The sequence below is a fragment of the Bos mutus genome, chromosome 28 (genome assembly GCF_027580195.1).
Source record: "Bos mutus isolate GX-2022 chromosome 28, NWIPB_WYAK_1.1, whole genome shotgun sequence".
Classification (NCBI taxonomy): Eukaryota; Metazoa; Chordata; class Mammalia; order Artiodactyla; family Bovidae; genus Bos; species Bos mutus.
In genome coordinates this window covers 18921823-18938375 of record NC_091644.1, presented here as the reverse complement: position 1 = coordinate 18938375, position 16553 = coordinate 18921823, and the positions used below count along the sequence as shown (strand labels likewise).

At 53.9% G+C, this 16553-nt stretch overlaps 1 protein-coding gene across 17 annotated transcripts in view; it reads left to right on the top strand.

Annotated features, from left to right (window-relative positions):
- PALD1 (phosphatase domain containing paladin 1) overlaps positions 1 to 12252 on the top strand; it is a 106516-nt gene extending 94264 nt beyond the window's left edge. For 16 of the 17 annotated variants that reach the window (XM_070364969.1, XM_070364965.1, XM_070364960.1 and 13 more), the window contains 2 exons: positions 8460 to 8615; positions 10434 to 12252. In XM_070364969.1, the coding sequence (XP_070221070.1) occupies positions 8460 to 8615; positions 10434 to 10586 (309 nt within the window). In that variant the 3' untranslated portion in view covers positions 10587 to 12252. Of the gene's footprint in view, positions 1 to 4874; positions 7239 to 8459; positions 8616 to 10433 lie in introns of those variants that run through there. The other variant, XM_070364970.1, reaches the window with a different exon arrangement.
- The last annotated feature ends 4301 nt before the right edge of the window (positions 12253 to 16553 follow it).

The following is a 16553-nucleotide window of genomic DNA, read 5'->3' as shown; positions in this document are numbered from 1 at the left end:
TGAACGTCTGCCCATGAGTGGATGGAAGGCGGACGAGGGGATAGTCACTGCGTGATTAAACAGGAAACTGGCCCCCAGCATCTCTGTGCCTTTTGGTTCTTTGTCCACATCGTTGGTCTCCAGGAGAGGACGCTCTTCTCCAGTGACTGACAGCCCTAGTGGGGGTTGGTAACCTGGGTGTTAGCCCAGGCTCTGCTGGTAACTTCCGGTGCAGCTGCGGGCCCATCACTTTGACCTGCCTGGATCTCTGTTTTTCCATCTGTCGCTTGGGTTCACTGCTGCTGCCCGGCCTGCTTTGAGGGGTGGTGGTGAGCACCAGCCTGGGTACAGATGATGTGGGAGTGGGCTGTAGGGTAGCTGGGACACCAGGCAGACTCCCTGGGTCGTGTGCAGGGACAGTGGGCTCCTGAGGCTGGCACCGTATCTGGTCGGCCCTGAATCCCAGAGCCTGGCCTACGCGTGACAGTGTTTGTTGAATGAACAGGACACAGAGAAGCCCATGGTGGCAAGTTTAGCTCCTTCATGCTTTGAAAGTGCTGATCAAAATATGACATCTTCGGAAAGCCAGTTACCCACGTCTGGGCTGAGGGCCTAATCCTTCTTGGGGATTAGGTGTGGAAAGCTTCCTTGGGCTTGAGGCCCCTCTTCCCCACAGGCCTGAGGATGGAGTCTGTAGGGACTCATGTGGAGCCCCCAAGGAGAGGGTAGCATTGAACTTTGAGAAGAAGGGTGGGGTCTGAATTTGGCAACCCTGCCCCTTAGGAACTGCCATCTTTTTTTTTTTTTTTTTTTAATATTTTGGCTGCATATTTCAGCATGTTGGATCTTAGTTCCCTGACCAGGGATTGAACCCATGTCCCCTGCATTGGAAGCTTGGAGTCTTAACCACTGGCCCACCAGGGAAGTCTAGAAACTGACTATCTTTGAGTGCTGTCAATCTCCTGACCAATCTGAACCCTGCTTCAACTGGAGAGCAGTGGTTACCAAAGGAGGGCTTGTTCTTGGGGAGCAGGCAGGGAGAGGGCAGCAGGGGGCTCCAGTAATGGCTCCACGTTCTTGCAGGCTCACACTGGTGCTGTGGGGAGAAGAGACGGCAGGGACGGGGGTGAGGGCAGTGGCAGGGAGGCCGGCAGGAGCTGTCCCTGAGATGTGGTGGCTTTACCGGAACAACTTCTGGGAGTCTGTTGATGTAGAGTCGGTGGGATTTTCTTATTGGTTGGATGTGGGGCTGAGACCCACATTAGAAAAGACCCCAGTGCTGGGAAAGATTGAGGGCAGAAGGAGAAGAGGGTGACAGAGGATGAGGTGGTTGTATGGCATCACCAACTCAATGGACATGAACTTGGGCAAACTCTGGGAGATGGTGAGGGACCAGGAAGCCTGGCGTGCTGCCGTCCATGGGGTCTTGAAGAGTCAGACATGACTCGGTGACTGAACTAAACGAAACTGGGGCTGAGAAAGGGAGAGGTCGAGGAGGAATGTCAAGTTCGGGCCTAAGCAGCAGGAAGGATGGAATTTCCTCTAAGAGGGCAAGTTATGGGCAGGTCAGGTTTGGGGAGGGCTCCCAAGGTCCGTTTGGGGTGCGGGTGGAATTGTGGAGTCTGAACTGTATCCCCGTGGAGCTCATGAGCAGTGGTTGCACGTCTGAGTCCCGATGCAGGTGTGTGTGTGGGAGTCCGCAGGGTCCTGCCTGCACTTTCGGTCCCCGGTGACACTGAAAGGGTGACATGACCTAGGAAGTGAGTGTCCATTGACTAGTCAGGCGCCCTCTGCACACCGGGTCCTGGTCAGACACTTGGGGCTGTGGTGGGGAGGCAGAGATGGAAACTGCTTATAATCTGACGTCTGCCCCAACTTATCGTTGTCTTGAGGAGACCAGTCATGCCTTGGAGAAGCAGTCAGAAACCTTCATGATGGACCTTGCTGGTGGCCCAGTGGTTAAGACTCTGAGCTCCCAATGAAGGGGGCATGGATTCGATCAATCCCTGGTCTGAGAACTAAGATCCCGCATGTTGTATGACATGGCCTAAGAAAAAAAAAAGAAACCCTCATGATGGAATGTATTGTAGTAGTTAACGAATTGGTGCAGAGAATGGGAGCCAAGAAGGGCAGGTTGTGGGACTGGATGGTTCAGAGCCTTGGGAAAACAAGGGCTTGTCCAGGGCCTGGAGGGATAAGATGAACATCACCTGGCTGGGCGAAGGGAGAGCATTCCAGACAGGAGGAAGAAAGAGGGTAAAAGTACAGCTCCAAGAGTGAGGCAGGGAGTGGCTGAACTCGAATGTGGTGAAGGGGGCTAGGGTGCTGGTAGGAAAGCTGGAGTTTTGGAATTCATGTCCCAGCTTAGAACTCTGCGACCTTGCTGAGCCCCATCTGCAACATGAGATGTCCCTCTTCCCTCACGGGGTTGCTGGAGGGCATATCAGAATCTCATCATCAGATCTGCACGAACATGCTCAACCCAGTACCCGCGCTCAGGGGCCCTGTGCACACCTGGGGGGCTTTCCGGCCCTGCCCCTGTGGAGCTCTCCCAGGTGGTCCAGCGAGCAGCAGAGCTTCGGGGGAGCCACTGCAGGCGCCGCTGGGCCCGTGCTGATGCTGGGTCGAATGGAGGCGTGAGAAACCTGACCTCCCCAGCACGTGGGCCACCTTTCCCGGGCCCTGTCTATTTTCGTGCTCAGTCCCCAGTGGATGAGGAAACCTTTGCTCCGCCACAGCTAATGACAGCCTGGCCTGCCAGGCCACTTAAAAACAGCCACTATTTTTATCTACTGGAGGCAGCTGGCCTGTCTTCCTCCCCAGACAGTGCTGACATGGGGTGATTTTGAGGAAACCAGGGCTTTGCTAGGAAGGTGGGTCATTATCTCAAATCATAGACTGCGGTCTGGCAGGATGCACCTAAGGAACCTTCCGGCGGGTGTCAGGCGTCACCTTGACCCGGTGGTCTGAATTTAGAGATAATTCTACCCTACCTTGCCAGTAGGACTCGGAAGGAATCACTTGACCTCTCCACCCCAGATGGTCCTCAGAATCCTTGCTGGAGTTTCAGGGCACGTCAGGATTGTGTCCCCCCAGCCGCAGCGGGTGCCAAGAGGATAAGGGCTGGTGCAGTGGTGCCCCTGGGCTGCGCCCAGAGCTGGGGCCTCTTCACACCCCAGGACCTTACTTCTGAGCTCTCGAAAGTAGTTTGCAGTGGCTCTCACCTGGTGGGACAGTGGGTGAATTCCTTTCCTTCTCTCTAAGAAACTGTATTGAACTAGGCTCCTGGCCTTTGGATGGAGATTGGGGAGCAGGGTAAGGGATGGGGTGGTGGATGCCCAGTGCTTCTCAGCATGACGTATTCATCCTTAGAGACAGGCAGAATTGTGCTGTGTTGGCCACAGTTTGTATTTAGGTAAAAAAATTTTTTTAAATTTTTGGTTCACTGCTTAATTTCTAAACAAAAAAAAGTTTTGTTTTTTTTTTTTGAGCACTGGGTTGCCTGACTCCTAAAACAACAGGCATCCTGCCCTGATCCTGCCCAGTCATCTAACCCAGGCAGCAGCCATGGGGCCATTCCCACCCTCACATCCACCGGAAACCTTCACTGGCTCCTCTGTCTGTAGGGTCCGGGGCTCCCCTGGCTCTAGGTCCCTTGCTGCTACAAACTCCTCCCCACTCCCTCCGTTGAACCCACCTCACTCTTTGACCCTTTCCTCCCCTCTCAGGACACCTTCCTGCCCCCTTCTTCCTAATGCACCTCAAATCCTCCTTCTCTCAGAGCCCCTTCCTCTTCCAGCTACCCGTCTTGCCTCGATCCCGCCATCCGGCTGCTCTGGGTATTTGCCGGCTGTCCTTTGCCTCCCCCAGACCACAGGCATCTCTGCGGGCAGGGCCTGTGTGTGCCCCACCTTTGTGCCGGGCCCCCACCCCCCGTTCCATGAATGGCTGGACCCGTGTGGCTCCCCAGGGCTTATAGGTATTTCCTTGTACCATACTTTACTGAGCTCTCTGATCCCTGGCGACGTGGGGCTGAGTTTAAATGGCAGAACTGGGACCGGAACCCAGTCCCGTCTCCCAGGGAGTCAAGGCATTGGCCGTGGTCCCCTCACCCCAGTAGGGCCCCGTTCACTGTCCGCCTTCCACTCCTGCTCCGTTCCCAAAGCTCCAGAGATGCTTCTGGAAGGTAATGGGAGGGGCCAGCTGTGCAAGTGATCGTCCACTCCCGACCCTGGGAGCAATGATGACAGAGGCCCCAAAGGCCGAATCACCCGAGGCAGATGCGGGAGGGGCCACAGGCCCCGCGAGCCTGTCTCCTCCAGCTCGCTGTTCAGGGTGCTGTGGGTTGTGTCACGTCCGGGGTAAGGGCCCGTCTGGGAGCCTTCCCAAAGGAGATGCATGAGACTGACATTGTGTGCCTGCGTGGGAAGGCTTCCAGCTGTGGCCCAGCTGTTAGGAGACCGCCCTTCCTGGTTCCTGGGGGCTGGGAGTCATCTGTGCCCTCCCCTGGGTGCTCCCGGTGCCTGAAGGTACAGCCGCTATGCCGCACCCTCTTCCTGGAGCAGAGAGGGCTGCTGTGGGCCCTGGATGGTGGCCAGGCCTGGAACAGTGGCGCGGTGGTGAGAAGAGGGAGGGTGCGAGGTGAGGTGGGGTGTTCAGTCCTTGGGGCTCCCCCTGGTGGCGATCCATCTGTGGTGGGCTTAAGGGGCACACTCAGGTGTTGGGGTGGACACCCTATGGCAGGGAGCTGGCCCTATTTGTCCTGGGCCTGTGCCCCCGGCTGCCCGCTGACCCCCATGCTGAGGAGAAGCTGGAGAGGCCCCCGAGTAAGCCTCCTTCCTCCTGAGCATCAGTCTGCCCTGAGTCCTCCATTAACAGGTCACCCCTACTCTCAGACCTTCAGTGGCCCCCCAGTGCTGAAGTCTCAGCCCAAGCTCTGTAGATGCCGAGGGAACTTTTCACAATCCAAGGCCCAGGCCCAGCCTGTGGAGACGCTCGTCTGGCCTGGGGTGGGGCCCAGGCATCTGCATGCAGGGCAGGTGATTAGAGGGCGGCCGTCTCAGCCCAGGGCAGCTGCCAGTGGGTGCTAACCCATCCCTTTGCACCCTCCTTCCAGCCAAGCTGGCACCTTCCCGATGCCCACCTGCCTCATACCACCCTCACCTCTGTCTTCCCCTTCTGGTGCTTACTGTCCATCCAAGTCCACGGAAGCCCTCACGGTCCAGCTGCATCCACGCTGTCTGGGAAACTATCTTTAATCCCTTGGCAGTCTCTTCTCCCCTTAGCAGAGACCTTGTGCTCTTCTAGAATGTGCTCGGGGATCACTCTTTAAAAGGGTCTGTGTCCCATCCCAGCCTCTTCCTTCCCTGAAGCGCTGCACCTCTTGCTAATTCTGTTTCTGTGGTCTTTCTATGACCTGTCCCCAGCCTTGGAGAGAGTGTGTGTGTGAGAGAGATTGTGTGTGTGTGTGTACGTGTGCAGTGTGTGTGTGACTCTGGTTGTGTAGGGTGTGTGAGTGAGGGTGTCTGGTATGTGAGTGAGGTATTTGTGAGTGTATACATACATGTGTATGAGTGTGGGTGTGGTGTGTACAATTGTGAGAGTCTCTGTGTGTGGGATGTGTGTATGTGTGTTGAGTGTGTAGGGTGTGTGATTATGAGAGTCTGAGTGTGTGTGGAGTATGTGAGTGGTGTGTTTGTATATCTGTAGAGTGTGTATAGTGTATATATGATTGTGAGAGTCCGTGAGTGTGTGTGGTATGTGTGACTGGGTGCATGTGGTGTGTAAGAGGGGTGTGTATGTATGAGTGTATGTGTGTTGTGTGTGATTGTGAGGATCTGTGTGTGGTGTGTATATGAGAATGTGGTGTGTGAGTGGGGTCTGTGTGTGAGTGTATGTGTGGTGTGTGTGATTATGAGAGTCTGTGGGTGTGGAGTATGTGAGTGGTGTGTTTGTATATGTGTAGAGTGTGTGTGGAGTGTATGGTATATATGACTGTGAGAGTCTGTGAGTGTGTGTGGGGTGTGTGTGTATGTATGGTGTGTGTGATTGTGAGGCTCTGTGTGTGGTATGTGTGTGAGATTAAGATGTGTGTACATGTGTAGAGTGTGTATGGTATGTGTGTATGAGTGTATGTGGTGTGTGTGATAGTGAGGCTCGTGAGTGTGTGTGGGGTGTGTGACTGAGTTCCTCTGGGGTATGTGTGAGTGTGTGGTGTATGTGATTGTGTGTGGCGTTTGTGAGGATGGGGTGTGTGTACATGTGTAGAGTGTGTGGTGTGTGTGTGAGAATGGGGCATGTGTACATGTAGTAGTGTGTGTGTGTGAGGATAGGGCATGTGTACATGTGTATGGTGTGTGTGGTGGGGCATATGTACATGTGTAGAGCATGTGTGTGTGTGTGAGTGGGGCGTGTGCACATATGTAGAGCGTGTGTGGTGTGTGTGGTGTGTATGTGAGTGTGGGGCATGTGTGCCTGTGTGGAGCATGTGTGGTGTGTGTGGTGTGTGTGTATGGTATGTGTGTGCCTATGTGGAGCGTGTGTGGTGTGTGTGAGTGGGGGACTTGTGTGCCTGTGTGGAGCATGTGTGGTGTGTGTGTGAGTGTGGGGCATGTGTGCCTGTGTGGAGCGTGTGTTGTGTGTGTGGTGTGTGTGTATGGTGTGTGTGTGCCTGTGTGGAGCATGTGTGATGTGTGTGAGTGGGGGGCGTGTGTGCCTGTGTGGGGCGTGTGTGGTGTGTGTGTGTGAGTTTGGGGCATGTGTGCCTGTGTGCAGCATGTGTGGTGTGAGTGGGGGGCGTGTGTGCCTGTGTAGAGCATGTGTGGTATGTGTGTGAGTGGGGGTCGTGTGTGCCTGTGTAGAGCATGTGTGGTGTGTGTGGTGTGTGTGCGAGTGGGGGGGCATGTGTGCCTATGTGGAGTGTGTGTGGTGTGTGTGTGAGTGTGGGGTGTGTGTACCTGTGTGGAGCATGTGTGGTGTGTGTGTGAGTTTGGGGCATGTGTGCCTGTGTAGAGCGTGTGTGGTGTGAATGGGGGCGTGTGTGCCTGTGTAGAGCGTGTGTGGTATGTGTGGCATGTATGTGAGTGTGGGGCGTGTGTGCGTGTGTGGAGCGTGTGTGGTGTGTGTGTGAGTTTGGGGCATGCGTGCCTGTGTGGAGCGTGTGTGGTGTCAATGGGGGCGTGTGTGCCTGTGTAGAGTGTGTGTGGTTGTGTGGTGTGTATGTGAGTGTGGGGCGTGTGTGCCTGTGTGGGGCGTGTGTGGTGTGTCATGTGTGTGTGTGTGTGTGCCGTGTGTGCCTGTGTGGGGTGTGTGGTGTGTAGTGGGGCATGTGTGTAGTGTGTGCCTGTGTGTGGTGTGTGTGTGCAAGTGTGGGACGTGTGTGCCTGTGTAGAGTATGTGTGGTGTGTGTGTGAGTAGGGGGCGTGTGTGCGTAGAGCGTGTGTGGTGTGTGTGGTGTGTATGTGAGTGTGGGGCGTGTGTGCCTGTGTGGAGCGTGTGTGGTGTGTGTCATGTGTGTGTGGTTCGTGTGTGCCTATGTGGAGCATGTGTGGTGTGTGTGAGTGGGGGGCATGTTGCCTGTGTGGGGCGTGTGTGGTGTGTGTGTGTGAGTGTGGGGCGTGTGTGCCTGTGTGGGGCGTGTGTCGTGTGTGTGTGAGTGTGGGGCGTGTGTACCTGTGTAGAGCATGTGTGGTGTGTGTGTGTGTGTGGGGCATGTGTACTTGTGTAGCGTGTGTGGTATGTGTGTGAGTGTGGGCGTGTGTACCTGTGTGGAGCATGTGTGGTGTGTGTGTGAGTGTGGGGCGTGTGTGCCTGTGTGGAGCGTGTGTGGTGTGTGTGTGAATGTGGGGCATGTGTGCCTGTGTGGAGCGTGTGTGGTGTGAGTGGGGGCAGTGTGTGCCTGTGTAGTGCCTGTGTGGTGTGTGTAGTGTATGTGTGAGTGTGGGGCATGTGTACCTGTGTAGAGCATGTGTGGTGTGTGTGGTGTGTGTGTGACTGGGGGGGCGTGTGTGCCTGTGTGGTGTATGTGGTGTGTGTGTGAGTATGGGGCGTGTGTACCTGTGTGGGGCGTGTGTGGTGTGTGTGTGAGTGTGGGGCGTGTGTGCCTGTGTGGGGCGTGTGTGGTGTGTGTGTGAGTGTGGGGCGGCGTGTGTGCCTGTATAGAGCGGCGTGTGTGCCTGTGTGGAGCGTGTGTGGTGTGTGTGTGAGTGTGGGGCATGTGTGCCTGTGTGGAGCGTGTGTGGTGTGAGTGGGGGCAGTGTGTGCCTGTGTAGTGCCTGTGTGGTGTGTGTGGTGTGTGTGTGAGTGTGGTGTGTGTGTGCCTGTCTGGAGCGTGTGGGGTGTGTGTGGTGCGTGTGTGCCTGTCTGGAGCGTGTGTGGTGTGTGTGGTGCGTGTGTGCCTGTCTGGAGCGTGTGGGTGTGCAGTGTGCTGGGGTGGGGATGAGCTCCAGTCTGACCCCCGTCCCGTGCCGTCCGTCCTGCAGGCGAAAGCGGCCAAGTCGGAGCAGGAGGCCCGGAGGCTGCGGCTGCGGAGCCTGCAGTACCTGGAGCGCTACATCTACCTGGTGCTCTTCAGCGCCTACCTGCACCTGGAGAAGGCCGGCTCCTGGCAGAGGCCCTTCAGCGCCTGGATGCGGGAGGTGAGGGCGGGGCCGGGGACAGGCTCCTCCGAGCGGCCGAGGTCGTGTCTCGCTCAGCTCTGGGCCCAGCACGGCGTCTGTGCTCGGCAGGCCGTGAGCCGGGGATGCGAGGAGCAGACAGAGCCTGGTGGGGGCTGGGCTGAGCCCCTGCTCCCTGCGTCCCCAGGCAACGTCGCCTGGGTGCTTCACGCCCCAGGCCGTATTCATCCTTCGCCTGTGCCCTCTGGCTTCCCGCGCCCCTGCCGCCCTCCAGCCATGAGCAAGGCACGTAGCCGCTCTGGGCCGCTGCCCTCAGAGTTACCACGGAAGTACTCTTGGCTCAGTGGGCCGCCACCTCAGGAGGCGTGGCGGGGATTCTGTGAGGTATGTGCACTGCCGTCTGCCCCAGCTCGTGTCAGCAGGGCTGCCTCACGTGGCCGCTGTACGCTCCTGCTCTAGAGGAGGAGTCCGGGTGCAGAGGGGTTCAGTGCCATGTCCATAGTCAGCGCTAGAGCAGTTGGTTGGCTCCAGAGCCCACCATTTCCGGCCTAGGACAGACATGTCTCGGGCCCCCTCCTCTCTCCCCTCCGCTTGGCTCTTCCCGGCTTGGCTAGTTTTAGAGGCAGAGCTGCCGCCTCGGCTCTTCTAGGGTAGGAGAAAGGTCTCCCTTCCTGCTTGGCAGAGTGGCCTGTAATTACCCCTCCGCTGGGACGCTGGCCCCTGCTGACCTCACCGGCCTGTCCTGGTGGTTGGCATCTGGACTCCAGGCTGGAATTAGCTCCCGTGGGCAGGGTGGACGGGAAGGCAGGAGTGATAGGTGTAAGAAGGGTGTGGGGCTTCGGGAGGTGTGCAGGTGGGGTCCGAGCTGCGAGGGGACAGAGGCTGGGAGGCCCCTGCAGGGCCCGGTGCCAGGACGGGTGGCTGCTGGGCGTTTGTGCCGAAGACAGGCCTTCAGGGTGGTCCTGAGGTGCGGGTGGGTCACACCAAGGTCACAGTGGGGCCACCCTCCTGAGCAGGCCTGGGCTCAGCTTCCTCTTGGTGGTAGTAGGGGACTTAGGACACTTCTGCTTGAAGAGCTGAAATAGGGGGAAGGAGCTTGATCCCCTCCCCAGCTGAAGCTGAGTGGTAGGTCGTGGGAGATGTCGAGGTTCTAGCCTCGGGGGATGAGCAGAGGGGCAGGGGGTGAGGGTTGCCTGCGGATGTTAGTTTGGAGTGGAGCCTGCATCCTCCCCATCCCCAGGATGGTGGGGAGAGAAGAAGGCTGGTCGTTGAGTGGTTTGAGTCTAGGGCCAGGGCCTGGGCCCTATGGCTGTATGGAGAATGTCTAGGGAGGCCTCAGTCAACCTGCCTGAGCTGAGGCCCTGGGTGGACCTGCCGGGTCCTCAGTTGGAACTCATAGCAAAAGAGCTCTTGCCGGCTGCTGCTTCCACGCTGGCTTCCCCAGAGCTCCCCGCGGGCCCAGCTGTAACACCAGGAGCAGCTGGGCTTGTGCTCCTGTGTGCGCCCATGGGCGCATTGGGGCTGAAGGCATGGGGCGTGCTTGGCCTCCCCCTCTGCTCTCCGCTTCCTACCTGCCCTTACTGCCTGCCGAGCGCTTTCTGTGCAGCGCAGCCCTCCATGCTGTGCTCTGCCATCACAAGGAAACGGAAGCTCGGAGTAGTTAATAGGAATCAAGATGCAAACTTGTGCAGGTCGCTGAGCTGGTGGGAGGCAGCGCTGGGCCAAACTCACACATGTGTCAGTGGAGCCCAGTGAGGAGTGTGACAGAGGAGGGCACGGGACCCAAATGACACTCTCCCTTCCCTCGAGCACTGCCCCAGTCTCTCCTGTCCTCCCCAGGTGGCAGCCAAGGCCGGCATCTACGAGATCCTCAACCAGCTGGGCTTCCCCGAGCTCGAGACCGTGGAGGACCAGCCCTTCTCGAGGCTGCGCTGCCGGTGGCAGGAGCAGAACCGTGGCCCTGAGCTCTCCGCATCAGGGGACTTCCTGTAGGAAGGGGGCTTCCTGTGGGATACGCTGCCCCTGCTTCTGCTATCACCGCCTCCTGCAGGGCCACCTCCCTCCCCACGTAGTCTGGGGGTACCCGATGCTCTTCGGTGGCAGTGGCCCTGAGAAACGACTCCTCGGCTTCCCAGAGACCAGGGTGGGTGGGGATCCCCTTTTTGAAAGAGTTGTTATAGCATAGGTGGCCACTGTGATGTCTCGTGAATGGCTGCTCCTGGAGGGCCTGCAGGAAGGCCCGGTGTGGCATCAGCTCTCCAAGGCACTCACTCCCCAAGGTGCCAAGCCAAACCTCTCACCACTTCCGTCCTCCCCTCTGCCCCGAGCAGTTCTGATGGCCCCTGGCCTAGAGCAGTCCTGGCCAGTGTTGGTTCCTTCTCTCACAGCTCTCCCACATGGCTTCTCCCCTTTTGCTGCCTGGGCGTTGCCCTGGTGGCCCTGGGCTCCCTGGGAGATGGACTTCACTCTGGCTAGATTTGTTACCTTAAAGGCAGTTTTCCGCAGTGTTCTTGCCTCTCATTCCTTGTCTCAACCTCAAGACATGAAGAAAGACAACCACATTCCCTGTGTGTTCAGTGGAGGCCTCTGCCCCTCCTGCCTTTGCCCCCTCCCCTGGGCTGGCAGGACTGTAGAGGTTTCCATGGAGCTGAAAACAAAAGGGAACCCCTCTTGGGGTTGGAGGGGGCAAGAAAGAGCTCCCAGAAGGTGCATGCCACCCTGTGGGAGAGGCCTGCTCCATTTCCCTGGAAGCATGGTGGGGAGGTTTGGGGAAGGACCTCCTCTCTGCTCTGCCTGGCCCCCCAACAGTGGTCTGAGCCCCCACCTGGTGTGGCAGGAGCCGTGGGGACTCCTGGGTGACCCGGAGTGAGCAGTGGGGTGTGTGAGAGTGGGCCAGGGATGGCACGAGGGGGCACTTGGATTGCAGGCCATCCTTGCTGAGCACCCTCGAGTTGCCTTGTGATGGGAGCAGAAGAGGCCAAGGCCTGCCGAGTTGGCAGCTGCTGGGACCAACTGTGTGGATGGTGGGAAGGTTGCTCGGAGACGCAGGCAGGTGTTGAGCTGAGCCTGTGGCGCTCCCTCTGGGGACTGGTCTCCCCCTAAAATGCAGGGGCTGAAGGGTATGGACTCTGTCCCCCTGGCCTGGCTCCTTGGGGCCAGGCAGGCCTCTTTTGGTTGGACACCAGCACTTGGGCAGAAAAACAGATGATGTATCACTCACTGGTCGTGGTATTTTGAAGAGGCAGATGAGGCCAAAGTTGTTCACGTCTACCTAGTATTGGAAAATATATGACCATTTTGGCTGAATTCTTTTGCAAATCTACTGTAAGTCTTTTCACTACCTTTTTAGATTTGTTGTTTTTGGTTTTATTTTTGCATGTAGTAAAAAGTGTTAATTTCTCTGCAGACAAGGTCTAGATGAGGGGTCAGAGATCAGGGCTGAACTGGGAGGGATCCTTTGCGTTCTCATGGTTGGCCCTGACTTTCAGCTGTGCTGGGACTACTGGCTGGTCACATCACCTCTCTGCCTCAGTTTCCCCATCTGTAAAATGGGAGAATAATACTTGCCTACCTACCTCACAGGGGTGTTGTGAGGATTCATTTGTGATTTTTTTTTTTTTAACAGATCTTTTGAGCATTAAAAATGGCTAAAAGTGAAGTGTGTTTGGCTGCCAATGTCTTTAGTGGGGCAGGTATTACAGAACTGGTGCAAGCTGGGGTCCCTGTTCCCTCAGAGTAAGGGTGGGAGGGCAGGGTGAGCCAAGAGCACCTGCCCTTTGTGCACCTGATTCGCAGAGAAGGTGGGTTTTCCTGGACATCATTCTCTTTCCTTCACATCCCCAATCATGTATGACCATCTCGTTCTGGATGCTCAGGGCTGACGTGCTGAGGAGCCTCTCCTTGAAGAAAGTAATGTAACAGGCTAATTCACACTAAAGTGTGAAGGACTGTTATATTTAGGGAAGGACTGTTATATTTAGGGAAATGGAGCAAAATTGAATTTCATGGGCTATGAAGCAGAGTGAAAGCAGGGTGGTCCTCAGCCTCTACTTCCTTTTCTCATCCCTGCAGACTCTTCTTGGTCCCTTTAGGCCCCCAAAGGCTCGAACACATTTGTGTTGAGAAATGGATGTGTAAAGAGGCAGGAGGGAGAATGAGGCAGGCAGAGTGCAGACCCAGTCTTCTCCCTAGGCTCTTCCAGGATTAGGGGGAATCAGAACTCTGGGCTGTGCTTCTGAGGTCAGCTGGAATGAAAGTTTCAAGGTCAGAATGGAATCCAGAGCCCCTACTGCGCTAGGGTTGGTTTTCTCCCCAGCCTGGGTGAAGGGAGACCTCCTGGGTTACTTCCCAGCACCCTGAGTCCAAGGATGCTCTGTGTGGCTTCTGAATGTGAGTGCAGTGGTGTGTACACCCACGTGTGTGTGTGTAAGTGTGAGGGGTGGTTCTGCACTTCTCTGACTGGGATGAAGGGATTATAAAAATATGATCAGTACAAAAATCTGGGATCCTTGATAGAGATGCGGCAGGCTCTTGGGACGACCTGGATTGGGAACTGGAAAACTGCCCAGGGAGCCCCAGAAGCCCTCTGCAGCATCCACGGGGTACACTGCTCTGGTCCCCCCCCAGGAGGACCAGCTGCAAGAGCAGTTGGCATAACCTCCAGCCATTGCAGCTTCAATCCTGTACAGCACTCTCCCCACTCGGGCTCTCCCGGATGATGACCGAGCCCAGCAGGACTCTGAGCCACTAGCTACACTGTTTCTGTCTGTGGCAGCTTTGCCTGGAGCCTCCCCACTGGTCTGGCTGGGCGTTCCTCAGACCCACCCTGCTATGTGGGGCTCTTCCTTGCCCCTCTCTATTCATGGGTGTCAGACCTGCATTGTGGTTCTGTAGGCTCTTCCTGCCTTCTTCTGCTTCCTCCTTCATCCTTCACAGGGGTTTCCACAAATAAACCTCTTGCAAGTCAAATCCCACCCTAGTGTCTGATGCTCTAGGATCTCAGTGACACATCCTCACCCTCATCTTTGTCTCTCTGGGCAGCTGCTTGGTCCTTCTTTCTGGTGAAGGCAGCCTTCTCTGGCACTGCTTAGGGAAGCCACCAGCCCGGTTTCCAACTTAATATGTATAGTTCCAGCCAGAATCAGTTGTCTTTCTCTTTCTTTGCATCGCTCTGCCCTTCCATCTTGAGTGTGGGGCCACTGGGCCTGTGGACTGTGGCCGGAAGGGCAGGAAATGATTGCTCATCTTCCGTATAGATGAGGGTGGGGTGGGGAAGGCAGGACTCAGGCACTCAGTGTGATCTGGGTGGATACCCCCAAATCTGCATGTGGCAGTGCCAACCTCTGATTATTTTCTAAATAAAGGGAATGCCCATTATAAGGGGTTTTCAAGATGTACCTCATTTGTCCTCCAGAAATGTCCTATTTGATGGTCTCAAATAGCAGTTAATGAGCTTAGCATTTCTCCAGCCTGGCCAGCACTGCTATTACATTTTTTTTTTTAACTTTATTTTATTTTGGGGTTTAGCCAGTTAACAGTGTTGTGATAGTTTCACGTGAACATCAAAGAGGCTCAGCCATACATGAATACATGTGTTTTCATTCTCCCCCAAGCTCCCCTCCCATCCAGGTCTATTACATTTTTTTAAAAAGTTCTTGATAGTTTTGTAGCTCAAAATAGAATTTCATACGTGTTTAATTTTATATTTTGTATATTTACTTATTTTTAAAATTGAAGTATCGTTGCTGTACGGTATTATACACTTAAGACATATAGTGATTCATAATTTTTAAAATAAATTTTTACTGAAGTATAGTTGCTTTACAATGTTATATTAGTTTTCATAATTTTTAAAGCTTATACTTCACTTAGAGTTCTTGTAAAATATTGGCTATATTCTCTGTGTTGTACGATATATGTTTGTAGCTTTTTCTATACCTAATAGATTGTACCTCTTACTCTCCTACCCTTGTATTCCCCCTCCTCACTTCCCTCTCCCCACTGGCAACACTTGTTTGTTCTCTATGTCCATGAGTCAGCTTTTGTTTTTTTTGTTATATTCACCGGTTTGTTGTAATTTTTTAGAGTCTACATATAAATGGTATCATACTCTATTTTTCTTTCTTTATCTGATTTATTTCACAAAGCATAATATTCTCTAGGTCCACCTATGTTTCTGCAAATGGCAGAATTTCATTCGTTTTATGGTTGAGTAATATTTCATTGTGTGTGTGTGTGTGTATAAACACACACACACACACACACACACACACGGACTGCATCTTCTCTATCTGGTTGTCTGTTGATGAGCACTTGGATTGCCTCCACATATTGGCTGTTGTTGGAGAAGGCAGTGGTACCCCACTCCAGTACTCTTGCCTGGAAAATCCCATGGACGGAGGAGCCTGGTGGGCTGCAGTCCATGGGGTTGCTAGGAGTCGGACATGACTGAGTGACTTCACTTTCACTTTTCACTTTCCTGCATTGGAGAAGGAAATGGCAACCCACTCCAGTGTTCTTGCCTGGAGAATCCCAGGGACGGGGGAGCCTGGTGGGCTGACGTCTATGGGGTTGCACAGAGTCGGACACGACTGAAGCGACTTAGCAGCAGCAGCAGCATTGGCTGTTGTAAATAGTGCTGCAATGAACGTTGGGGTACATTTGTTTGAATTAGTGTTTTTGTTCTTTTTCTGGACATATATTCAGGGGTGAAATTGCTGGATCATATGGTAGTTCTGTTTTTAGTTTTTTGAGGACCGTCCATACTGTTATCGAAGAGACTGTCTTTTCTCCATTGGATAGTTTTGCCTCCTTTGTTGAAGACTAATTGATCATAAGTGCATGAGCTTATTTCTAGGTTCTCTGTTCTGTTCCACTCATCTGTGTGCCCAGAGAGTATCTGACTCCAAGCCTGCGCTCATTTTAGAGATGGATATTGGTGCCAGCTCTGGGTACTGGAATCCTCTCTGACATTTTCAGTGATAGGAGAGAAACGTCAGTCCTTCTGGAAGCATGCCTTTGCTGGGGCGGGTTGGGAGGGGGATGAAGGAAAGAATGATTTCTTTGAAAACCCTCCCATGAGGTCTTGCGGTTCTCAGACTTGATGCTTTTCAAACCCTGTGTCCTTTCAAGAGGTTCCCCTCAACACCCACAAGAAGGGCTTGTTTCCTATGAGTCACTCTGATAGATTATCTGTGACAGGGGCTTTTGAGTTTCATTTTGTGCCTCCCCTTAGCGTATTTTTTCCCTACCATCTGCCCACCTCACCCATTGACATGCCATACATGACAGAGTGGCCATGCTATCCGAAAGTAATTTTCGTTCTTTCTTTGAACTAAATGAGACCATCTTATGGGCTGAATTAGACACCAATAATTTATGAAAACACCCATTTCTCCATTCCCACCCTAGCATTTGAGGTCACCAGTCTTCTTAATTTTTGCCCATCTGATAAAGGAGAAAACTGTTTTATTTTTATCTTAATATGATTTTCCCAATTACGAATGAGATGGAACATCTTTTTATTCCTTTGTTGGCCATTTGGATTTGCTCTTTTATATGTTTGCTTATTTTTCTATTGGGTTTTTTAAAAAATTAATAGGCGTAAGATATTAACATAATCTGCTTCGTTTGTAGGTAGGTAGATCTATAGCCAGTTCTTTCTCCTAGTTTATCTGGTCTCGTAATTCTTTTGGAGTGTCTTTTGTCAAATTTTTGTATTTTGTGTCAGCAGACCTTCTCTACCCAGGATTATTGATCTATTTTCTGGTTTTCTTTGATCACTTGTACAGTATTGTCCTTTATGTTTCATTCTTTAATTGACCTGGGATAAATGTTTGTGAGTGACATGAGGTACAGAATGTAATTTATTTTTTTTGAAATGGGTATCCAGTCGGCCCACGTTAATTTATTGAGTAGCCAAGATTCTCTACTCCTTGAACTGCAGTCCTTGTCATTTGA